The sequence below is a fragment of the Oncorhynchus clarkii genome, chromosome 12 (genome assembly GCF_045791955.1).
Source record: "Oncorhynchus clarkii lewisi isolate Uvic-CL-2024 chromosome 12, UVic_Ocla_1.0, whole genome shotgun sequence".
In the NCBI taxonomy this organism is placed as follows: domain Eukaryota; kingdom Metazoa; phylum Chordata; class Actinopteri; order Salmoniformes; family Salmonidae; genus Oncorhynchus; species Oncorhynchus clarkii.
Genome location: NC_092158.1, coordinates 98,741,263 through 98,763,728, shown reverse-complemented (window position 1 = coordinate 98,763,728; position 22,466 = coordinate 98,741,263). Strand labels below are relative to the sequence as shown.

At 42.5% G+C, this 22,466-nt stretch overlaps 2 protein-coding genes across 2 annotated transcripts in view; both read left to right on the top strand.

Moving 5' to 3' along the window:
• Positions 1–5,097, top strand: part of LOC139421724 (NLR family CARD domain-containing protein 3-like) — a 29,481-nt gene extending 24,384 nt beyond the window's left edge. The window contains exons 8-10 of the mRNA XM_071172839.1: positions 3,770–3,943; positions 4,127–4,173; positions 4,571–5,097. Of these exons, the coding sequence (XP_071028940.1) occupies positions 3,770–3,943; positions 4,127–4,173; positions 4,571–5,097 (748 nt within the window). The remainder of the gene's footprint in view (positions 1–3,769; positions 3,944–4,126; positions 4,174–4,570) is intronic.
• LOC139422622 (NACHT, LRR and PYD domains-containing protein 12-like) overlaps positions 1–22,466 on the top strand; it is a 163,684-nt gene that overhangs the window by 108,386 nt on the left and 32,832 nt on the right. The window lies entirely within an intron of this gene.

Here is a 22,466-nt window from a genome sequence, read left to right as displayed (position 1 = left end):
CTTTCCAAAACTGTCAGAGTATGCATAGTCGAGCATCTTTTCGTGACAAAATATCGCGCTTAAAACGGGAACGTTTTTTATCCAAAAATGAAATAGCGCCCCTAGAGATGCAACAGGTTTTAAATAAAAGGTAAAATTTAAAAAACATTTAAAATAAAAACTCAACCAGCTGGTCAGTAATCACCCCTGACGGTGATCACTGAGAACTCAACCAGCTGATCAGTAATCACCCCTGGAGGTGATCACTGAGAACTCAACCAGCTGGTCAGTAATCACCCCTGGAGGTGATCACTGAGAACTCAACCAGCTGGTTTACTGCATTAATGGAGCTGGTCAGTAATCACCTCTGGGACATTTCATTATTTTGTTATTTTATTTGTCTTTAAAGAAAAGTGGGATATTGTTAAGTTCATGTTTTAAGCCTCCCTATATTTCTGTTATTACGGGGATATCACTCTGTTATTAGTGCGCCTGGGAGCGTCAGTGTTGATGGACCTGGCCTGAGTGTCATGGTAATCATGTGTTGTGGTAATACGGTTTAGTAAACGTTGTTCAACTGGAACACAGTCGTTGTGTCATTTTGAGGGAACACTGTATAGTCAATACAATCTAAATCTGATACCTAACTGTCAAAATAGATATGGTGTGGACTGTTTACTCAATACAATCTAAATCTGAAACCTCACTGTCTGTCTTTTGACTGATACTGCTTTTTAAACTGGTCTGGTGAGTCTACTCAAATATTTGTACAATAAATGTTTCTATCTACCAGCAATAATTTGATAATTTGTCATTTCTAATAATTATACATTCATTGATTTATGAATAGATACGGCAGGTTTCAGGACACTGATATATCTGATAATGTTGAAAAAATATACTGCCACAATTTTCACCACCAAAGAATAGCAGTGTGATTTTAATATGATTTGATTCTTTGCAGGCTGTCAGGCTGTCTTGTCACAGAGGAAGGCTGTGCTTCTCTGGTCTCAGCTCTGAGGTCAAACCCCTCACACCTGAGAGAGCTGGATCTCAGTAACAATGGCCTGAAGGATTCAGGAGTGAAGCTGCTCTCTGCTGGACTGGGGAATCCCCACTGTAAACTGGAGACACTGAGGTCAGTATAGTAGTTGGTCAACAAGTGAAAACTGTTCACCAGAGTGAACCAGAGTGAACCATGTGTTTACCAGGCACACATAGTCCACACTATGTAATGGTGAGAGTGTACCATGTTTTGTTGTAGTCTCTGTTATTGGTAATGGTGAGAGGTTAGCATGTTTTGTTGTAGTCTCTGTTACTGGTAATGGTTAGAGGTTAACATGTTTTGTTGTATCCTCTGTTATTGGTAATGGTGAGACGTTAGCATGTTTTGTTGTAGTCTCTGTTATTGGTAATGGTGAGAGGATAGCATGTTTTGTTGTAGCCTCTGTTATTGGTAATGGTGAGAGGTTAGCATGTTTTGTTGTAGCCTCTGTTATTGGTAATGCTGAGAGGTTAGCATGTTTTGTTGTAGCCTCTGTTATTGGTAATGGTGAGAGGTTAGCATGTTTTGTTGTAGCCTCTGTTATTGGTAATGGTGAGAGTTTAGCATGTTTTGTTATAGCCTCTGTTATTGGTAATGGTGAGAGGTTAGCATGTTTTGTTGTAGCCTCTGTAACTCTCTCACACATTATTATTCATGATTAATTCATGATCTTTCTCAATCATGGCAGTCACAGGCTTGATGTCATCATTGTGTTCAAGAATATGGGACTTGAATTTGACTACTTTAATACACTACTTATGACTTCTTCAAATCAGGGACTAGATACATAAAGTGCTTTTATTATTCTAAATATTGAAACATATGTATTAAAATATCCTCAAATTAAAGGTGACATTGTATACTGTCACCTCCAGCTGGAAAAACATCCCAAGATGGCATAGCAGTCAGAAAAAAAGAAAAAAGTATTATTTACCTCAAATCTGAAATCCACAATAGAAGCTAGCCAGAAGCTAGCCAGTTTACTGGCTAACGTTAGTATTCAGCTAACCATGGTTTGTGGTCTTCAGCTTTCCTTTAGCTCGAAAATCTATCGCCAGTTTTGTACAACGCGTCTCAGACCAGAACATACCGGACCTATTTTTCTCTCCATATCCCCGGATTTCAAGCTCTGGACATTTACACCTGGATCTCGCAGCTAGCTAGCTGCTATCCGTGTGACTATTGGCTTACGTCGATCCCGGAGCAAACATCAATTATTCCGAGGCTAGCCAGCTGAAGAGTTCCATCAGCCACTCCTGGGCTACAATCACCTATCCGGACCCATTTTACTGCCAACGCGGAGCCCCACCGGGCCTTCACAACTGGACTACCGACGTTATCTGCCCGAAGGAGTTATCCAACTGGCCCCATCCGTCGCAACGTTACCTGAACGCCCATCTGCGGTCCGCTAATCGTTAGCTGTCTTATCGGCTGCTATCTGAATAAGTCTATCGGACCATTTTTCTTGGGTCACTATAACTACATCTATTTTGCCAATTGGATTGATCCCCTCTACCACACGGAACCCCACTAATCCTACCGACAGAAACGTACGAGGTGGCTAAAAACAGACCTCTATCCTATGCTAGCTTGCTACCGATGGCTCAGCTAGCTGTCTGAATCGCCGTGACCCCAACCAACCTCACTACTCACTGGACCCTTTTGATCACTCGACTAAGCATGCCTCTCCTTAATGTCAATATGCCTTGTTCTGTTCTGGTTAGTGTTTATTGGCTTATTTCACTGCAGAGCCTCTAGCCCTGCTCATCATACCTTATCCAACCTTTCAGTTCCAAATGTATTTATTTATTCATTTTGCTCCTTTGCACCCCATTATTTCTATCTCTACTTTGCACATTCTTCCATTGCAAATCTACCATTCCAGTGTTTTACTTGCTATATTGTATTTACTTTGCCACCACTCATTTGCTCACATCGAATATAGACTTGTTTATACTGTATTATTGACTGTATGTTTGTTTTATTCCATGTGTAACTCTGTGTTGTTGCATGTGTCGAACTGCTTGGCTTTATCTTGGCCAGGTCACAATTGTAAATGAGAACTTGTTCTTGGTTTAAATAAAGGTAAAAAAAATAAAAAAATAAAAAATACATTTGAAAGATTTGATCTCAAATCCAAAATGTTGGAGTATAGAGACACATTTAAAATGTTAGCATCACTGTCAAAATAGATATGGTGTGGACTGTATACTCAATACAATATAAATCTGATACCTCACTGTCTAAATAGATATGGTGAGGACTGTATACTCAATACAATCTAAATCTGATACCTCACTGTCTAAATAGATATGGTGTGGACTGTATACTCAATACAATCTAAATCTGATTCCTCACTGTCTAAATAGATATGGTGTGGACTGTATACTCAATACAATCTAAATCTGATACCTCACTGTCTAAATAGATATGGTGTGGACTGTTTACTCAATACAATCTAAATCTGATACCTCACTGTCTAAATAGATATGGTGTGGACTGTATACTCAATACAATCTAAATCTGATTCCTCACTGTCTGTCTTCTGACTGATACTGCTTTTTAAACTGGTCTGGTCAGTCTACTCAAATATTTGTACTATACATTTTTCTCTCTACAAACAATACTTTGATAATTTGTAATTTTCTAATAATGATACATTAATTTACGAATAGATATATACTGCCACTATTTTCACCACCAAAGAATATCAGTGTGATTTTAATATGATTTGACTCTTTGCAGGTTGTCAGGCTGTCTAGTCACAGAGGAAGGCTGTGCTTCTCTGGTCTCATCTCTGAGGTCAAACCCCTCACACCTGAGAGAGCTGGACCTGAGCTACAATCACCCAGGAGACTCAGGAGTCAGACTGCTGTCTGCTGGACTGGAGGATCCACACTGCAGACTGGAGAAACTCAAGTATGTAGAGGGTTTATGTCAATGTTCATATCAGACATGTTTGACTTATCAGGCTAGTAAAAACAAACATTCTTACCACCACTTCGACAAAGTTATATGCTGTGTGTGTGTGTGTGTGTATGTGTGTGTGAGAGTTCAGGTGTATCACTCAATGATTGTCGGTTCTTCTGCTTACCGCTACAGTGTGGAACATGGTGGAGAGAACACAATGAAACCTGGGCTTAGAAAATGTGAGTGTTGACTGCTGTGAAGAATATGACTAAGAATAAGTCTTAATTCAAGTTAAGTAAAAGTCAAAGACCACCATCATTACTGACTTGGTCATATTAAATATCAGAAGCAGAAATCAGGGACACCAACGTTTACAAAGAGTTGCTTTGACTGTGTGTGTGTGTGTGTGTGTGTGTGTGTGTGTGTGTGTGTGTGTGTGTGTGTAATTAATGTGAATAAGTGTGTTTTATATAACCATACAGTATAACATATGATCATTCAACAAGTCTCAAGTTACCTTAACTTCTCCTTTTGATACCTAGAAACATCTACATTAAATGAATTAGTGAAAAGTGAGTTAACATTCTAATGTGAATGATGATGATTTCTAATATTGTGTCTGGTTTCATCCATCAGATGTCTGTGATCTCACACTGGACCCAAACACAGTAAACAGACTCCTCTCTCTCTCTGAGGAGAACAGAAAGGTGACATGGAGGACAGAGGAGCAGCCGTATCCTGATCACCCAGAGAGATTTGAGGACTGGGGACAGGTGCTGTGTAGAGAGGGTCTGACTGGGCGTTGTTACTGGGAGGTAGAGTGGAGTGGGGGAGGGGCTGTTATAGGAGTGACATATAAAGGAATCAACAGGAGAGGAGGGGGTTATGACTGTTGTCTTGGATACAATGACAAGTCCTGGAGTCTGACCTGCTCTGACAACAGTTACATTGCCTGGCACAATGATAATTCCTCTACCATAGACGTCCCCTCCTCCAGATCCCACAGAGTAGGAGTGTATCTGGACTGGCCAGCCGGCACTCTGTCCTTCTATAGAGCCTCCTCTGACACACTGACCCACCTGATCACATTCACCTCCACATTCACTGAGTCCCTCTATCCAGGGTTTCAACTTTATGTTGAAGGCTCCTCAGTGTCCCTGTAATAACCTGACACACAAACTTGACACACACTCACACCCACTTGACACACACACACGCACAATAGACACACACACACGCACACTAGACACACACACACGCACACTCAACGGACACACACACACTCAACGGACACACACACACGCTGGATACACACACACACTGGACACACACACTGGGAACACACACACACACACACACAGTCACACACTGGACATACACAAACACACTGGACACACACACATACAAACTGTCCACACACACAGACACATACACACACTGGACACACACACTCACATTGGACACACACTCACACACACTGAAAAACACACACACACACACTGGACATGCACACATACAAACTGTTCACACACATACACACACTGGACACACACACTCACATTGGACACACACTCACACACACTGAAAAACACATACACACACACACACACACACACACACACACACACACACACACACACACACACACACACACACACACACACAGGACACATACACACTGCGCGTCTTCCTATAATTGTGAGGACCTTGACTCAGGACCTTCATGAAAAAAGAACCATTCAGGGCACCAGTCTAGTGAGGACAAGTGGTTGATTGGCAGTTTCTGGATCACAGGTTCTAGAACAGCTTCTATCCCAGTTCTATCTGTCTGTTAAATCAGTTTCTGGACCACAGGTTCTAGAACAGCTTCTATCCCAGTTCTATCTGTCTGTTAAATCAGTTTCTGGACCACAGGTTCTAGAACAGCTTCTATCCCAGTTCTGTCTGCCTGTTAAATCAGTTTCTGGATCTCAGGTTCTAGAACAGCTTCTATCCCAGTTCTATCTGCCTGTTAAATCAGTTTCTGGACCACAGGTTCTTTAACAGCTTCTATCCCAGTTCTATCTACCTGTTAAATCAGTTTCTGGACCACAGGTTCTAGAACAGCTTCTATCCCAGTTCTATCTGCCTGTTAAATCAGTTTCTGGACCACAGGTTCTAGAACAGCTTCTATCCCAGTTCTATCTGCCTGTTAAATCAGTTTCTGGACCACAGGTTCTAGAACAGCTTCTATCCCAGTTCTATCTGCCTGTTAAATCAGTTTCTGGACCACAGGTTCTAGAACAGCTTCTATCCCAGTTCTATCTGCCTGTTAAATCATCAACCTAAACTGTTTCCATCAGACTATTAGAACATGACTGAACCTTTTGGTTCCTTTTCTGATCTTTTACCACTTTGCATTTTTATGATACATTTTACTGTTTGTGTTTGTACCACAGGAGGTTGGTGGGACCTTAATTGGGGAGGACAGGCTTGTAATGGCTGGAGGGGAATAAGTGGAATGGTATCAAACACGTGGTTTCCATGTGTTCCATTTCATTCACTCTGTTCCAGACATTGTTATGAGCCGTCCTCCCCTCACCAGCCTCCTCTGGTATGTACTGTCCTATATGTGAGAGAGCTCCAACAAGGAATTACAATGTATGTACTACTTTTAATACCTGCAAATGGCAAATAAACTACTAGAACTCCTTATGAATGTCTGCAGCCAACTAGACTGTTGGCGTCTGACAAGAGGTGAAAATATTACAGGAATATTCTGCAAATGTTGAGGAAGACGTCACTCAATCCCCCCAAAACAACATGCAGTCTTTCCACAAGACTCCCATGAAGTTATATTGTGACGTTATGAGTTGACGTTAAAGTAACATTCTCAGAACATACTGCACTTGTTTTATGCTGTTTTAGATGGATCCTCTGTTTATCATCTTGTTTTATACTGTTTTAGATGGATCCTCTGTTTATCATCTTGTTTTATACTGTTTTAGATGGATCCTCTGTTTATCATCTTGTTTTATACTGTTTTAGATGGATCCTCTGTTTATCGTCTTGTTTTATACTGTTTTAGATGGATCCTCTGTTTATCATCTTGTTTTATACTGTTTTAGATGGATCCTCTGTTTATCATCTTGTTTTATACTGTTTTAGATGGATCCTCTGTTTATCATCTTGTTTTATACTGTTTTAGATGGATCCTCTGTTTATCATCTTGTTTTATACTGTTTTAGATGGATCCTCTGTTTATCATCTTGTTTTATACTGTTTTAGATGGATCCTCTGTTTATCATCTTGTTTTATACTGTTTTAGATGGATCCTCTGTTTATCATCTTGTTTTATACTGTTTTAGATGGATCCTCTGTTTATCATCTTGTTTTAGATGGATCCTCTGTTTATCATCTTGTTTTATACTGTTTTAGATGGATCCTCTGTTTATCATCTTGTTTTATACTGTTTTAGATGGATCCTCTGTTTATCATCTTGTTTTATACTGTTTTAGATGGATCCTCTGTTTATCATCTTGTTTTATACTGTTTTAGATGGATCCTCTGTTTATCATCTTGTTTTATAGTGTTTTAGATGGATCCTCTGTTTATCATCTTGTTTTATACTGTTTTAGATGGATCCTCTGTTTATCATCTTGTTTTATACTGTTTTAGATGGATCCTCTGTTTATCATCTTGTTTTATACTGTTTTAGATGGATCCTCTGTTTATCATCTTGTTTTATACTGTTTTAGATGGATCCTCTGTTTATCATCTTGTTTTATACTGTTTTAGATGGATCCTCTGTTTATCATCTTGTTTTATACTGTTTTAGATGGATCCTCTGTTTATCATCTTGTTTTAGATGGATCCTCTGTTTATCATCTTGTTTTATACTGTTTTAGATGGATCCTCTGTTTATCATCTTGTTTTAGATGGATCCTCTGTTTATCATCTTGTTTTATACTGTTTTAGATGGATCCTCTGTTTATCATCTTGTTTTATACTGTTTTAGATGGATCCTCTGTTTATCATCTTGTTTTATACTGTTTAGATGTATCCTCTGTTTAAACATTTAAACTCTTAAATTTAAACAATTTAAACAATAACACTGTTAAAATACCAATGTGATCATTTGTTGTACGTCTTATATGTTGAATTACAAATAGTACAATTATATATGGACATACGCTCCACATACACTGCTGATGTCGCAGAAAGGCCATAAAGATCATCAAGGACAACATCCACCTGAGCCACTGCCTGTTCACCCCGCTATCATCCAGAAGGAGAGGTCAGTACAGGTGCATCATCACCACCCGAGCCACTGCCTGTTCACCCCGCTATCATCCAGAAGGAGAGGTCAGTACAGGTGCATCATCACCACCCGAGCCACTGCCTGTTCACCCCGCTATCATCCAGAAGGTGAAGTCAGTACAGGTGCATCATCACCACCCGAGCCACTGCCTGTTCACCCCGCTATCATCCAGAAGGTGAAGTCAGTACAGGTGCATCATCACCACCCGAGCCACTGCCTGTTCACCCCGCTATCATCCAGAAGGCGAGGTCAGTACAGGTGCATCAAAGCTGGGACCGAGAGACTGAAAAACAGCTTCTATCTTAAGGCCATCAGACTGTTTATCAGCCACCGCTAACATTGAGTGGCTGCTGCCAACATACTGACTCAACTCCAGTCACTTTAATAATGGAAATTGATGGAAAAAAATGCATCACTAGCCACTTTACAATGCCACTTAATATAATGTTTACATACCCTACATTACTCATCTCATATGTATATACTGTACTCGATACCATCTACTCCATCTTGCCTATGCCGTTCTGTACCATCACTCATTCATGTATGTTTATGTACATATTCTTTATCCCTTTACACTTGTGTATATAAGGTCATTGTTGTGAAATCGTTAGGTTAGAATACTCGTTGGTTATTACTGCATTGTCGGAACTAGAAGCACAAGCATTTCGCTAAACTCACATTAACATCTGCTAACCATGTGTATGTGACAAATAAAATGTGATTTTAGTTTATTTAGTTGTACAAGTATACAAGAAGATATTGTATTTTTCATAATAAAACATAATTGAAACAAGAAAAGGCATGTTGATTGTGAAAACAATTTTGATTTAGATTTTACATTGCCTCTCCCAGTCGCAGGTTCATGTTTGTCATGAATCTTGACCTGGAGGCAGAACAGCGTGATTTCCTCCAGATATTTAGAACCTGTTGATGCTAGGGGGCAGCATTTTCACTTTTGGATGAAAGGCTTGCCCAGAGTGAACTGCCTCCTACTCAGTCCCAGATGGGAATATATGCATAATATTATAACTGGTGGATAGAAAACACTGACGTTTCTAAAACTGTTTGAATCATGTCTGTGAGTATAACAGAACTCATATGGCAGACAAGAAGAATTCCTTGAGAAGAATTCCAAACAGGAAGTGAGAACTCAATTTAGAAAACAGTGCCATTGGATGTCTACCTTAGATATGGATGAGCATGCACTTCCTAGGGCTTCCACAAGATGTCACCGTCTTTAGATTCTGGTTGTATGATTCTACTATAAAGGTGGGGCTCATAATAGCTCTTTGAGTGGGTGGTCTGGCAGGAAGCCTCAGTCTCGTTACACGCGGTCACGAGAGAGTGTCCTCCCGTTCCTATGCTTTTCATCAGACAATGAAATTCTCCGGTAGGAACCTTATTGCTGATCAATGTTTAAAACATCCTAAATATGGATTGCATACATCATTTGACTTGTTTATACGACCTGTAACGGAACTTTTTGAGTTTTTGTCTGGAGGAATTGCTCGTGCTTTTTGAGGATTGAATGCTGGGCTGAACAAGCTAACAACAAGTGGCTAAATTATGGGCTTTTTGGAACTTTATGGAACAAATCAGTAATTTGTCGAACTGGGATTCCTGGGACTGCCTTCTGATGAAGATATTCAAAGGTAAGTGAATATTTATAGTGTTTTTTGTAGCTTCTGTTGACGCCAAAATGGCGGCTATTTCTTTGGGTTCTGAGCGCCATTCTTAGATTATTATTTTTCCGTACAGTTTGTTTTAAATCTGACACAGCGGTTGTATAGAGGATACATTTATCTTTAATTCTGTGAATAACACTTGCATCTTTTATCAATGTTTATTGTGAGTATTTCTGCAAAATCACCAGATGTTTTGGAATCAAAACATTACTGCACGTAACGCGCCAATGTAAACAGATTTATATATATGCACATTATTGAACAAAACACACAATACATGTATAACATGATGTCATATGAGTGTCATCTGATGGAGATAATCAAAGGTTAGTGATTAATTTTATCTATAGTTATTTAATCTATATTTATGCTTTTGTGACTAAAAAATCACTGTGTGTGTTTTTGAATTTAGTGGTCATCTAACATAAATATATGTTGTGTTTTCACTGTAAAACATTTTTTTTAAATCGGACACGATGGGTAGATTAACAAGATGTTTATCTTTCATTTGCTGTACAATACATTGTATTGTTAATGTGGGAACATGAAATATTACTAAAGAATATTTTTTCAGCTGAATGGAATAGGGTGTTCCCTTTAGGGAACTCCTTGTGCCCCCTAGCCCCAGCTCCAAAGTAAAAATTGGCTGTAGGATTAAAATCAGATTGTATTACTTTGTGCCTGTGTCAGATAGTGACCACTTTACTGAACTTCCTCCAGGGCAAGATTCATGACAATAAATGCCAACCTGCCTCCAGGGCAAGATTCATGACAATACATGCCAACCTGCCTCCCAGTCATCCCCTCCTTATCTTGTCAAGGCTGTAGAACATACAAGTTAGTGATTTGGGGGTTCTCTCATAACCCTCAGTCCCCAGGTGGGTAGATGGCAGGTTGAATAAAGAGAAGCTAGGGATATGGGGTGTTACGAATCCCTTTTGGCCCGACAGTCTAGGGGGGGGATGGTAGTGAGACCCGTAACATAACTCGTGCAAATTATAATTGTGAGAAAGTAAAAGTGAGAACAAAATAACCACGACTACTGAAATCTAGCGTCAAACTCAGGGTTTATTAATAAACACACGGTAATGGGGGGAGCAGGAAAAGGGGCTGAGCTGGAGCCAAGGAAAGAAACAATAAGTATTCAAAAACACCCCTAAACTAGACTAGCCTACTTTAACAACAGCTAACTAACTAACCAAAAATACAGTGGGTGGTCCGCCCAGTTCTAACTAGTGTATTTAACAAAGTCTACCTACGGGTAGTGTATGCCCATGGGCGACTTGTCTTGGTTTCCCCTTTTCCCACCAGCAATCAAACAAACACCATAACCAAAAACAATACTCACAGGTGATGACAAAGTGCTATGGAGGTGCTCAAACAAAAGAGAGGTTAATACACAACGAGAGACTGAAACATAGAGACCTACAGACATGGCATTTACAGAGAGTGTCATGTACTGTCATGTTGTGTCTTGTCTCTGTCCTTTCCCTTCACCCTGTCTCCCTCTGCTGGTCGTTGTTAGGTTACCTTTTCTCCCCCGCTTTCCCCCAGCTGTTCCTTGTCTCCTCTAACTACCCATTCACCCCGTTTCCCACCTGTTCCCTTTTTCCCTCTGATTAGGTCCCTATATCTCTCTCTGTTTCTGTTCCTGTCCTTGTCGGATTCTTGTTAGTTGTGTTTCATGCCTGAGCCAGACTATCGTCATGTTTGCTGTAACCTTGTCCTGTCCTGTCGGAATCTGCCGGTCTATCTGAGCCTACCTATGTTTGGTTATTAAAGAAGCTCTGTTTAAGTTAGTTCGCTTTTGGGTCCTCATTCACTCACCTTAACAGAAGAATCCGACCAAGAATGGACCCAGCGACTTCGGATCCTCTCCACTCAGCCGTCGGGATCCAGGGAGCGATGCTAGGCAGACACGAGCAGGAAGTGTCTGCTGCTCGACATGCCGTTGAGACCCTGGCCACCCAAGTCTCCAACCTCACAGAACAGGTTCACCATCTCCGCCTCGATCCACCGGCCACTTCCAGGGCTTTCGAATCTCCGGAGCCCAGAATCAATAACCCGCCGTGTTACTCTGGGGAGCCCACTGAATGCCGCTCGTTCCTCACCCAGTGTGATATTGTGTTTTCTCTCCAGCCCAACACTTACTCCAGGAGCACTGCTCGTGTCGCCTACGTCATATCTCTCCTTATTGGACGGGCTCGTGAGTGGGGCACGGCAATCTGGGAGGCAAGGGCTGAGTGTACTAACCAGTATCAAGACTTTAAGGAGGAGATGATACGGGTTTTTGATCGATCTGTTTTTGGGGAGGAGGCTTCCAGGGCCCTGTCTTCCCTATGTCAAGGCAATCGATCCATAACAGACTACTCTATTGAGTTTCGCACTCTTGCTGTCTCCAGTGGCTGGAACGAGCCGGCCTTGCTCGCTCGTCTTCTGGAGGGTTTCCGCGCAGAGGTAAAGGATGAGATTCTCTCCCGGGAGGTTCCTTCCAGCGTGGATTCCTTGATTGAACTCGCTATTCGCATTGAGCGACGGGTTGATCTTCGTCACCGAGCTCGTGGAAAGGAGCTCGCGCTCTCCGTCGCCTCCCTCTCCACATCACTACCATCTTCCTCTGCCGGCTCGGGTGCTGAGCCCATGCAGCTGGGAGGTATCCGCATCTCGACTAGAGAGGGAACGGAGAATCACCAACCGCCTCTGTCTCTATTGCGGTTCCGCTGGTCATTTTGTCACTTCATGTCCAGTAAAAGGCCAGAGCTCGTCAGTAAGCGGAGGGCTACTGGTGAGCGCTACTACTCCTGTCTCTCCTTCAAGATCCTGCACTACCTTGTCGGTCCATCTACGCTGGACCGGTTCGTCAGCTTCCTGCAGTGCCTTAATAGACTCTGGGGCGGAGGGCTGTTTTATGGACGAGACCTGGGCTCGGGAACATGACATTCCTCTCAGACAGTTAAAGGAGCCCACGGCCTTGTTCGCCCTGGATGGTAGTCCTCTCCCCAGGATTCAGCGTGAGACGCTACCTTTAACCCTCACTGTTTCTGGTAATCATAGTGAAACCATTTCTTTTTTAATTTTTCGTTCACCTTTTACACCTGTTGTTTTGGGCCATCCCTGGCTAGTTTGTCATAATCCTTCCATTAATTGGTCTAGTAATTCTATCCTCTCCTGGAACGTCTCTTGTCATGTGAAATGTTTAATGTCTGCTATCCCTCCTGTTTCCTCTGTCTCTTCTTCACAGGAGGAGCCTGGTGATTTGACAGGGGTGCCGGAGGAATATCACGATCTGCGCACGGTGTTCAGTCGGTCCAGGGCCACCTCTCTTCCTCCACACCGGTCGTATGATTGTAGTATTGATCTCCTTCCGGGAACCACCCCCCCCCGGGGTAGACTATACTCTCTGTCGGCTCCCGAACGTAAGGCTCTCGAAGATTATTTGTCTGTAGCTCTTGACGCCGGTACCATAGTCCCCTCCTCCTCTCCCGCCGGAGCGGGGTTTTTTTTTGTCAAGAAGAAGGACGGGTCTCTGCGCCCCTGCATAGATTATCGAGGGCTGAATGACATAACAGTGAAGAATCGTTATCCGCTTCCTCTTATGTCTTCAGCCTTCGAGATCCTGCAGGGAGCCAGGTTTTTCACTAAGTTGGACCTTCGTAACGCTTACCATCTCGTGCGCATCAGGGAGGGGGACGAGTGGAAGACGGCGTTTAACACTCCGTTAGGGCACTTTGAATACCGGGTTCTTCCTTTCGGCCTCGCTAACGCTCCAGCTGTCTTTCAGGCATTAGTCAATGATGTCCTGAGAGACATGCTGAACATCTTTGTTTTCGTTTACCTTGACGATATCCTGATTTTTTCACCGTCACTCCAGATTCATGTTCAGCACGTTCGACGTGTCCTCCAGCGCCTTTTAGAGAATTGTCTTTTTGTGAAGGCTGAGAAGTGCACTTTTCATGCCTCCTCCGTCACATTTCTCGGTTCTGTTATTTCCGCTGAAGGCATTAAGATGGATCCCGCTAAGGTCCAAGCTGTCATTGATTGGCCCGTCCCTAAGTCACGCGTCGAGCTGCAGCGCTTTCTCGGCTTCGCGAACTTCTATCGTCGTTTCATCCGTAATTTCGGTCAGGTGGCAGCTCCTCTCACAGCCCTTACTTCTGTCAAGACGTGCTTTAAGTGGTCCGTTTCCGCCCAGGGAGCTTTTGATCTCCTCAAGAATCGTTTTACATCCGCTCCTATCCTTGTTACACCTGACGTCTCTAGACAGTTCGTTGTCGAGGTTGACGCGTCAGAGGTGGGCGTGGGAGCCATCCTTTCTCAGCGCTCCCTCTCTGACGACAAGGTCCACCCATGCGCGTATTTTTCTCATCGCCTGTCGCCGTCGGAACGTAACTATGATGTGGGTAACCGCGAACTGCTCGCCATCCGGTTAGCCCTAGGCGAATGGCGACAGTGGTTGGAGGGGGCGACCGTTCCTTTTGTCGTTTGGACTGACCATAGGAACCTTGAGTACATCCGTTCTGCCAAACGACTTAATGCGCGTCAGGCGCGTTGGGCGCTGTTTTTCGCTCGTTTCGAGTTCGTGATTTCTTATCGTCCGGGCTCTAAGAACACCAAGCCTGATGCTTTGTCTCGTCTCTTCAGTTCTTCAGTAGCCTCCACTGACCCCGAGGGGATTCTCCCTGAGGGGCGTGTTGTCGGGTTGACTGTCTGGGGAATTGAGAGGCAGGTAAAACAAGCGCTCACTCACACTCCGTCGCCGCGCGCTTGTCCTAGGAACCTTCTTTTCGTTCCCGTTCCTACTCGTCTGGCCGTTCTTCAGTGGGCTCACTCTGCCAAGTTAGCCGGCCACCCTGGCGTTCGGGGTACGCTTGCTTCCATTCGCCAGCGTTTTTGGTGGCCCACCCGGGAGCATGACACGCGTCGTTTCGTGGCTGCTTGTTCGGTCTGCGCGCAGACTAAGTCCGGTAACTCTCCTCCTGCCGGCCGTCTCAGGCCGCTTCCTATTCCCTCTCGACCGTGGTCTCACATCGCCTTAGATTTTGTCACCGGACTGCCTTCGTCAGCGGGGAAGACTGTTATTCTTACGGTTGTCGATAGGTTCTCTAAGGCGGCTCATTTCATTCCCCTTGCTAAGCTTCCTTCTGCTAAAGAGACGGCACAAATCATCATCGAGAATGTTTTCAGAATTCATGGCCTTCCGTCAGACGTCGTTTCGGACAGAGGTCCGCAATTCACGTCTCAATTTTGGAGGGAGTTTTGCCGTTTGATTGGGGCTTCCGTCAGTCTCTCTTCCGGCTTTCACCCCCAGTCTAACGGTCAAGCAGAACGGGCCAATCAGACTATTGGTCGCATCTTACGCAGTCTTTCTTTTCGTAACCCTGCGTCTTGGTCAGAACAGCTCCCCTGGGCAGAATACGCCCACAACTCGCTTCCTTCGTCTGCGACCGGGCTATCTCCTTTTCAGAGTAGCCTCGGGTACCAGCCTCCGCTGTTCTCATCTCAGTTCGCCGAGTCCAGCGTCCCCTCCGCTCAGGCTTTTGTCCAACGTTGCGAGCGCACCTGGAAGAGGGTCAGGTCTGCACTTTGCCGTTATAGGACGCAGACTGTGAGGGCTGCTAATAAGCGTAGAACTAAGAGTCCTAGATATTGTCGCGGTCAGAGAGTTTGGCTCTCCACTCAGAACCTTCCCCTTAAGACGGCTTCTCGCAAGTTGACCCCGCGGTTCATTGGTCCGTTCCGTATTTCTCGGGTCATTAATCCTGTCGCAGTTCGACTTCTTCTTCCGCGATACCTTCGTCGCGTCCACCCGGTCTTCCATGTCTCCTGCATCAAGCCCGTCCTTCGCGCCCCCGCTCGTCTTTCCCCCCCCCCCCCCATCCTTGTCGAGGGCGCACCCATCTACAGGGTCCGTAGAATTTTGGACATGCGTCCTCGGGGCCGTGGTCACCAGTACCTCGTAGATTGGGAGGGGTACGGTCCTGAGGAGAGGAGTTGGGTTCCCTCTCGGGACGTGCTGGACCGTGCGCTGATCGAGGATTTCCTCCGTTGCCGCCAGGTTTCCTCCTCGAGTGCGCCAGGAGGCGCTCGGTGAGTGGGGGGGTACTGTCATGTACTGTCATGTTGTGTCTTGTCTCTGTCCTTTCCCTTCACTCTGTCTCCCTCTGCTGGTCGTTGTTAGGTTACCTTTTCTCCCCCGCTTTCCCCCAGCTGTTCCTTGTCTCCTCTAACTACCCATTCACCCCGTTTCCCACCTGTTCCCTTTTTCCCTCTGATTAGGTCCCTATATCTCTCTCTGTTTCTGTTCCTGTCCTTGTCGGATTCTTGTTAGTTGTGTTTCATGCCTGAGCCAGACTATCGTCATGTTTGCTGTAACCTTGTCCTGTCCTGTCGGAATCTGCCGGTCTATCTGAGCCTACCTATGTTTGGTTATTAAAGAAGCTCTGTTTAAGTTAGTTCGCTTTTGGGTCCTCATTCACTCACCTTAACAGAGAGATTGAGCTCTAGAGCAAACAACTGACAGGGTTTTTAAACCAAGGGAAAGGAACTGCGATAGGGTAGGAAAAAGGAGGAGGTGTGTCTTCTGATTGATGATTGATTGGTGACTGATTGGGGAGTGATGATTTTCACCTGTGAGGGGAGAAGGAGAGAAAAGAAACACACACACAGGATACACACACAGGATACTTGTATCCATAACACTCCCACCCTTAAAAGAGCAACCCTAGGGGGGATTGCGACCACAGTATTACAATTAATACTCACAATAATAACTAAGTCAACCTTGCAAAACATACAAAAATCATTTACACACGAGACAAAGCATCTGCCAACACATTATCTGAACCCTTTTTGTGGCGGATCTCCAAATTATAATTTTGTACAATCAGCGCCCAACGCATAAGGCGTTGGTTCTGGTTGTACATCCGGTGGAGAAACACTAAGGGGTTATGGTCAGTATACACAATCACTGGTAGGGCACTGGAACCAATGTATACCTCAAAGTATTGCAGAGCCAACAACAAAGCAAGAGCTTCTTGTTCTATTGTCGCATAGTTCGTTTGACATTTATTAAATTTACGGGAAAAATAAGAAACGGGATGATCCACTCCACTCTTGTCCTGCTGCAGTAGAACAGCACCAGCACCTCTGGCACTAGCATCTACCTCAAGTTTGAACGGTTGTTCAAAATCTGGAGCAGCAAGTACAGGGGTACTACATAAGAGTGCTTTCGCTGATTCAAAAGCTCTCTTACAATCAGGGGACCACACAAATGGTCTTGCCGGACTAAGCAAATCGGTCAATGGAGCAACTACCGCAGAGAAATTTTTACAGAAGCTACGGTAGTAGCCAACCATCCCTAAAAAGCCTCGCTGTCTCTGCCTCCAGTTCCATCTGGTGCATTTTAAACGGCATCTGCCGCTGTTCTTTATCTGCCTCAATTTTACACATCTCGAAATCTAAATGCCACTGTTCTCATTCTCGCTATTTTTCTGCCTCAATTTTACACATCTCGAAATCTAAATGCCACTGTTCTCATTCTCGCTATTTTTCTGCCTCAATTTTACACATCTCGAAATCTAAATGCCACTGTTCTCATTCTCGCTATTTTTCTGACTCAATTTTACACATCTCCAAATCTATGCCACTGTTCTCATTCTCGTTATTTTTCTGCCTCAATTTTAAACATCTCGAAATCTAAATGCCACTGTTCTCATTCTCGCTATTTTTCTGCCTCAATTTTACACATCTCGAAATCTAAATGCCACTGTTCTCATTCTCGCTATTTTTCTGCCTCAATTTTACACATCTCGAAATCTAAATGCCACTGTTCTCATTCTCGCTATTTTTCTGCCTCAATTTTACACATCTCCAAATCTATGCCACTGTTCTCATTCTCGTTATTTTTCTGCCTCAATTTTAAACATCTCGAAATCTAAATGCCACTGTTCTCATTCTCGCTATTTTTCTGCCTCAATTTTACACATCTCGAAATCTAAATGCCACTGTTCTCATTCTCGCTATTTTTCTGCCTCAATTTTACACATCTCGAAATCTAAATGCCACTGTTCTCATTCTCGCTATTTTTCTGCCTCAATTTTACACATCTCCAAATATATGCCACTGTTCTCATTCTCGTTATTTTTCTGCCTCAATTTTACACATCTCGAAATCTAAATGCCACTGTTCTCATTCTCGTTATTTTTCTGCCTCAATTTTACACTTCTCCAAATCTAAATGCCACTGTTCTCATTCTCATTATTTTTCTGCCTCAATTTTACACATCTCGAAATCTAAATGCCACTGTTCTCATTCTCGCTATTTTTCTGCCTCAATTTTACACATCTCGAAATCTAAATGCCACTGTTCTCATTCTCGCTATTTTTCTGCCTCAATTTTACACATCTCGAAATCTAAATGCCACTGTTCTCATTCTCGCTATTTTTCTGTCTCAATTTTACACATCTCGAAATCTAAATGCCACTGTTCTCATTCTCGCTATTTTTCTGCCTCAATTTTACACATCTCGAAATCTAAATGCCACTGTTCTCATTCTCGCTATTTTTCTGCCTCAATTTTACACATCTCCAAATCTATGCCACTGTTCTCATTCTCGTTATTTTTCTGCCTCAATTTTACACATCTCCAAATCTAAATGCCACTGTTCTCATTCTCGTTATTTTTCTGCCTCAATTTTACACATCTCCAAATCTAAATGCCACTGTTCTCATTCTCGTTATTTTTCTGCCTCAATTTTACACATCTCCAAATCTAAATGCCACTGTTCTCATTCTCGTTATTTTTCTGCCTCAATTTTACACATCTCCAAATCGAAATGCCACTGTTCTCATTCTCGCTATTTTTCTGCCTCAATTTTACACATCTCGAAATCTAAATGCCACTGTTCTCATTCTCGCTATTTTTCTGACTCAATTTTACACATCTCCAAATCTATGCCACTGTTCTCATTCTCGTTATTTTTCTGCCTCAATTTTAAACATCTCGAAATCTAAATGCCACTGTTCTCATTCTCGCTATTTTTCTGCCTCAATTTTACACATCTCGAAATCTAAATGCCACTGTTCTCATTCTCGCTATTTTTCTGCCTCAATTTTACACATCTCGAAATCTAAATGCCACTGTTCTCATTCTCGCTATTTTTCTGCCTCAATTTTACACATCTCCAAATCTATGCCACTGTTCTCATTCTCGTTATTTTTCTGCCTCAATTTTAAACATCTCGAAATCTAAATGCCACTGTTCTCATTCTCGCTATTTTTCTGCCTCAATTTTACACATCTCGAAATCTAAATGCCACTGTTCTCATTCTCGCTATTTTTCTGCCTCAATTTTACACATCTCGAAATCTAAATGCCACTGTTCTCATTCTCGCTATTTTTCTGCCTCAATTTTACACATCTCCAAATATATGCCACTGTTCTCATTCTCGTTATTTTTCTGCCTCAATTTTACACATCTCGAAATCTAAATGCCACTGTTCTCATTCTCGTTATTTTTCTGCCTCAATTTTACACTTCTCCAAATCTAAATGCCACTGTTCTCATTCTCATTATTTTTCTGCCTCAATTTTACACATCTCGAAATCTAAATGCCACTGTTCTCATTCTCGCTATTTTTCTGCCTCAATTTTACACATCTCGAAATCTAAATGCCACTGTTCTCATTCTCGCTATTTTTCTGCCTCAATTTTACACATCTCGAAATCTAAATGCCACTGTTCTCATTCTCGCTATTTTTCTGTCTCAATTTTACACATCTCGAAATCTAAATGCCACTGTTCTCATTCTCGCTATTTTTCTGCCTCAATTTTACACATCTCGAAATCTAAATGCCACTGTTCTCATTCTCGCTATTTTTCTGCCTCAATTTTACACATCTCCAAATCTATGCCACTGTTCTCATTCTCGTTATTTTTCTGCCTCAATTTTACACATCTCCAAATCTAAATGCCACTGTTCTCATTCTCGTTATTTTTCTGCCTCAATTTTACACATCTCCAAATCTAAATGCCACTGTTCTCATTCTCGTTATTTTTCTGCCTCAATTTTACACATCTCCAAATCTAAATGCCACTGTTCTCATTCTCGTTATTTTTCTGCCTCAATTTTACACATCTCCAAATCGAAATGCCACTGTTCTCATTCTCGTTATTTTTCTGCCTCAATTTTACACATCTCGAAATCTAAATGCCACTGTTCTCATTCTCGTTATTTTTCTGCCTCAATTTTACACATCTCGAAATCTAAATGCCACTGTTCTCATTCTCGTTATTTTTCTGCCTCAATTTTACACATCTCGAAATCTAAATGCCACTGTTCTCATTCTCGTTATTTTTCTGCCTCAATTTTACACATCTCCAAATCTAAATGCCACTGTTCTCATTCTCGCTATTTTTCTGCCTCAATTTTACACATCTCGAAATCTAAATGCCACTGTTCTCATTCTCGCTATTTTTCTGCCTCAATTTTACACATCTCGAAATCTAAATGCCACTGTTCTCATTCTCGTTATTTTTCTGCCTCAATTTTACACATCTCCAACTGGAGAGTCTCTCGCCTAATTTGGGCTCTCTCTTCTGCCTCCAGTTGTAACTGTGCTAAACGGACATCCCTCCTGGCATCACCGTTTGACAGTGGGGAGAGTGGATCAAAATGGGACAATGTGGCTGGTGTTTTAGCCTCTCCCTCATTATCAGACACCAATGGGCTTACAGGAGCAGCATCATCCCCTACAGGGGTAGTAGACTCAGGCAGCGGTAACACAAGCACCTGCTCTTCCAACAATACATTTAACACTAGCTGTTTAACCTCCGCCTTAACTAAACTCTGCGGAATCGATACTGAATAATGGTCAGCCAAGGTCATTAAATCAACTCTACGACATTTGTCAAAAACCTCCCACGAAGGGTTATCCAAAAAGGATTTCAAATCAAAAGTAGCCATTTTACACTACTTCACAAGAGCCAAAGAAAAGAGCAAACACTAATGCTACTTCAGCTATGACGCTCAACACTGAACTATACCACTACAACAATCTGCATGGGTGTCAGTTATGACAGATCCCGGATGAGCCCCCGCTTATGTTACTAATCCCTTTTGGCCCGAGAGTCTAGGGGGGGGATGGTAATGAGACCCGTAACATAACTCATGCAAATTATAATAGTGACAAAGTAAAAGTGTGAACGAAATAACCACGACAACTGAAATCTACCGTCAAACTCCAGGTTTATTTATAAACACACGGTAATGGGGGGAGGAGGAAAAGGGGCTGAGCTGGACCCAAGGAAAGAAACAATAAATATGCAAAAACACCCCTAAACTAGACTAGCCTACTTTAACAACAGCTAACTAACCAAACACACCCCTAAGCTAGACTAGCCTACTTTAACAACAGCTAACTAACTAACCAAACACACCCCTAAGCTAGACTAGCCTACTTTAACAACAGCTAACTAACTAACCAAACACACCCCTAAGCTAGACTAGCCTACTTTAACAACAGCTAACTAACTAACCAAAAACACCCCTAAGCTAGACTAGCCTACTTTAACAACAGCTAACTAACCAAAAATACAGTGGGTGGTCCGCCCAGTTCTAACTAGTGTATTTAACAAAGTTTACCTACGGGTAGTGTATGCCCATGGGCGACTTGTCTTGGTTTCCCCCTTTTTCCACCAGAAAACAAACACCATAACCAAAACAATACTCACAGGTGATGACAAAGTGCTATGGAGGTGCTCAAACAAAAGAGAGGTTAATACACAACGAGAGAGTGAAACACAGAGACCTACAGACATGGCATTTACAGAGAGATTGAGCTCCTGAAATCTACAAAAACAGAGATCTACAAACATGGCATTTACAAAGAGATTGAGCTCTAGAGCAAACAAATGATTGGGTTTTTAAACCATGGGGAAGGAACTGTGATAGGGTAGGAAACAGGAAGAGGTGTGTCTTCTGATTGGTGATTGATTGGGGAGTGATGATTTTCACCTGTGAGGGGAAAAGGAGCGAAAAGAAACACACACACACAGGATAATGGTATCCGTAACACATACACACACACATGATAACATACACACTATACACACACACATGATAACATACACACTATACACACACACATGATAACATACGCACTATACACACACACATGATAACATACACACTATACACACACACACATGATAACATACACACTATACACACACACATGATAACATACACACACACATGATAACATACACACTATACACACACACATGATAACATACACACTATACACACACACATGATAACATACACACTATACATACACACATGATAACATACACACTATACACACACACATGATAACATACACACTATACACACACACATGATAACATACACACACACATGATAACATACACACTATACACACACACATGATAACATACACACTATACACACACACATGATAACATGCACACTATACACACACACATGATAACATACACACTATACACACACACACATGATAACAT